General features: G+C 49.9%; 1 protein-coding gene across 1 annotated transcript; it reads right to left on the minus strand.

Moving 5' to 3' along the window:
* Positions 1-2,892, minus strand: LOC308285299 (Krueppel-like factor 2). Its single transcript, XM_080726015.1, has 3 exons — positions 2,561-2,892; positions 1,193-2,255; positions 1-925 (listed from the first exon to the last, which is right to left on the minus strand). Exons 1-3 carry the CDS (start codon positions 2,636-2,638, stop codon positions 750-752), a joined length of 1,317 nt encoding a protein of 438 aa, XP_080582141.1. The 5' UTR covers positions 2,639-2,892; the 3' UTR covers positions 1-749.
* Positions 2,893-3,369: the final 477 nt, after the last annotated feature.

A 3,369-nucleotide genomic window follows, 5' to 3' on the forward strand; every position in this document is an offset into this window, starting at 1 on the left:
ACATTTACTCAAGACAAAACACGTTCGTCTTAGCGCCAAAGACCAGGTAATAGCCCTTTGACAATCACGTCGCAATGAGATGGCATGCACTCTGTTAGACTTCCTAAGTTTAAAAGACCCTGACTTCAAATGTTATTTGATGACAGATGGATGCACTCACAGACAGAACATTCAATTCAAGCCTCGGGAAGAAAGACTGTAAGGCAGTTTTAGAACAAAACATTGTCTCGAAGCTTATTTCATGTGCTGTTTACAGTTACAATATAACACAATATTATATAAACTTTGATTGTCTTTAGCCAGTGGAAAATATGGCACTCGTAAGTTGTGTAATAATATGGTATAAGGCACTAATTGTGACAATACATCTTTTTTTTTCTTTCTTTTATCAATTGTTCAAAAACATTGTCTACTTCCAGTTGCTTCAGTGGTGTGTGCTTTGTAGGTCCTGCCTGACATGATGAGTGGAATGCATCTTTGGTGTTTTTACAAACATTATTCCAAAAGTAGTACCAGCTACATATAAAAATCGTCCAAACAGAATTCAAAGGTTTCTGTCAAAAACTGACTGGTTCGCATGTTTTGTTGTCATGTTCCTTTGTTGTCGTTCATATTCAAGAAAAATAACATTTAAATAAACCAAAAAAATAAGGAAAAAAGACAATACATTTTTCATGACTCTGCTGGTGGTCTTGGTTCTTAAGTGTTCATAAAGTCCTTCAGTTTGTTTTTTTCTTGTGTGAGTTTCCTCACATGTGTCGTTTCATGTGCAGAGCCAGGTGGTCAGAGCGAGAGAAGGCCCGTTCACAGAGGTGACACTGAAACGGCCGGTGTCCAGTGTGCTTGCGGAAGTGACGCGTGAGCTCGTCGGAGCGGGCGAACTTCCAGCCGCAGCCCTCCCAGCTGCAGTGATATGGCTTTTCACCTGCAACACACAACACAAGCACAACATGAGTTCATATGTGAGAACATCACCAAACCAAGTGTCAAGTGTTGTCATCTTATGTAGCCTCTTGGCAAGACAACTGACAGGTGTCATTCAGGGCAGGCTGATGCTATTCCCACATGGATACCATTTGGCACATTGGATATAAATTAAAACATACTGGAACATTATGCTCATTAAAACATATTGGGTATAAATAGGCTTATTAAAAGTATAAATAAACAATGTAAGGACATGTATGCCTACCAGTATGAGTCCTGTGGTGCGCCTTCAGGTGTGAACTCTTGGTGTACGTCTTGCCGCATCCAACGAACGTGCAGGTGTGCGTGGCGGTGCGTTTCCTCGGCCAGGACCGGCGTCCCCTCTTCGGCTTGCTGTCCATCATCTCCAGCGGGGAGGAGGGCGGGGTGAGCAGCACGCGCTGGCTGGCGGGCTGCTGCTGCATGCCCATGGCCGCCTCGTCGCCGTACATGCCCGGGAACTGGTGATGGTGGTGGTGCGCGCCGGGGAACGTGAGCTGCATGCCGGGGTGATGGGGGTGGGGGTGAGGGTACGCGCCGGTGTTGGCGGCGGGGCGGTGGTGCGGGTGGAAGCTCTGGTGCTGCGGGAACGTCAGGGACGTTTGGTGACACATCTGCTGCTGCTGCGGCTGCTGGTGGCACTCGGAGCTCATCAGGTCGTCGGGGCTGAGCGGCGGCGTCATGCTGCCGACGCCCGCCTGCAGCGGGGAGTTGGCCAGCCTGGGCTGCTGCTGGTCGAAGGACATCATGCAGGACACGCTGCCCTCGAGCTTGATCTTGGGGCAGCTCGGCACCATGCCCACGGCGGGGCCGTACGTGTCCAAGGGCTCCACTTTGATCTGATGATGCTGCGGCTCCGCGAATAAGTCCTGAGCGCCTGCCGCCGTGGTGAACGGCGAGGAGCTGAGCAGGAACCTGCCCTGGATGCCACCGTGGTGGCCGGGGCTGCTGCTGCCGCCGCCGCCGGGCAGCTGCTGGCAGAAGCTGGTGTCCACCACGTCGGAGCGGAGCAGCTCGGCCATCAGGCTGGTGCTGTAGGGCGGAGGAGGGCTGCTCAGGTCCGGCACGGAGCCGTACATCCCGCTGTGCTGCTGCTGATACATGTCCTGTAGCCGGTACGACTCTGCTGCTGCCCCCGCTCCTCCGGAGGGAGAGCCGCTGTCAGAGCCGGCCGTGTTCGCTAGAATAAACTCCAGATCCAAGAACTTATCGAGGTCCTCGTCGTCCTTCCTCCCCAGGCAGCCGCTGTCCATCCCGGACGCGACGCTGTCCATGTCTCCCTTCCACCTCTGGAAACAGAGAGGACAGGTTGAGTTACCTTGGTTTAGGTGTCACACATCATATGACAAGAGCTACACTGACACAACTACAGCCTGTGTCCTGTACTTTTCCTATGCGAACTTTTAGTAAAGTATTCAATCAATCGATCAATCAAAGCCAGTGCTGTAATAAATAGTGGGCTATTGTATAGGCTACATAGCAAAATATGTGCAGCACAAAATAAGTCTAACGTCTGTGAATGTATGGCTACAGAAGTTTAGCATATTCAAATGTGTTATGCAAGATGTAAATATAGTAAATCCAGGCTACTTACATCTTCCCAGCATTTTTCCTTTTGGTTCGAGAATGTAGATATTGACGGTAAAATGATTCCACTCAAAGCCATTTCCATACGTTGCGGAGGAGCAGAGAAGTCGATATTCCAATATAAAAACACTTGTATAAAAATCAACAGTCCACAGCAGAAGCTAGAAGAAACAGCGCTTCTTCTGTCGTCTCAAGAAGTTCTGCTCCCAAAGTCATGTGCAGCTCTGGCTGGCGAGGAGCTGCTATCTTATAAATATTGCAGCTGTAAAGCTGAACCAACACAGACCAATACGAGGCAAAGGAAGCGCGTGTGTCGGGACGACGCGCAGTACGCACTACTAGTCTCGGCCCACTAAATTTAGCTCCGGTATAAAAGGCAGTGTTCGCTGCAACAAGAAGTCAGAGAAAGAGAGGATTGCTGCTGCTCAATGTTCACCGTGCAGCTTATAAAGCTCTCTGGATAGAGAGATACCCGCCCCTCCGCTCCGCCAAACCTGTCCAACAAGTAGCCTATAGTGGAGCCAACACAGAGAGAGAGCGAGAGCGAGAGCGAGAGAGAGAGAGAGAGAGAGAGAGAGGAGAGAGAGAGAGAGAGAGAGAGAGAGCGCCTCCCCCAAGCAGAGCAATTAACACATTGTTGGGACACGAAATGTAAAGACACGTGCTGCATGAATAAAGATGTGGTGCAATATGGGCATCGCGCATTTGGAGACAGACAGACAGTGGGCTACATTTAGGCTGCGCCTGCGTGCATGAAAAATAACCTGTTCTCAATTTATCTTATTGGCCACATCATTCCCCGTTTAACAGCCCTCA

This window comes from Nannobrachium achirus, assembly GCF_963921795.1.
Source record: "Nannobrachium achirus genome assembly, chromosome: 1".
Classification (NCBI taxonomy): domain Eukaryota; kingdom Metazoa; phylum Chordata; class Actinopteri; order Myctophiformes; family Myctophidae; genus Nannobrachium; species Nannobrachium achirus.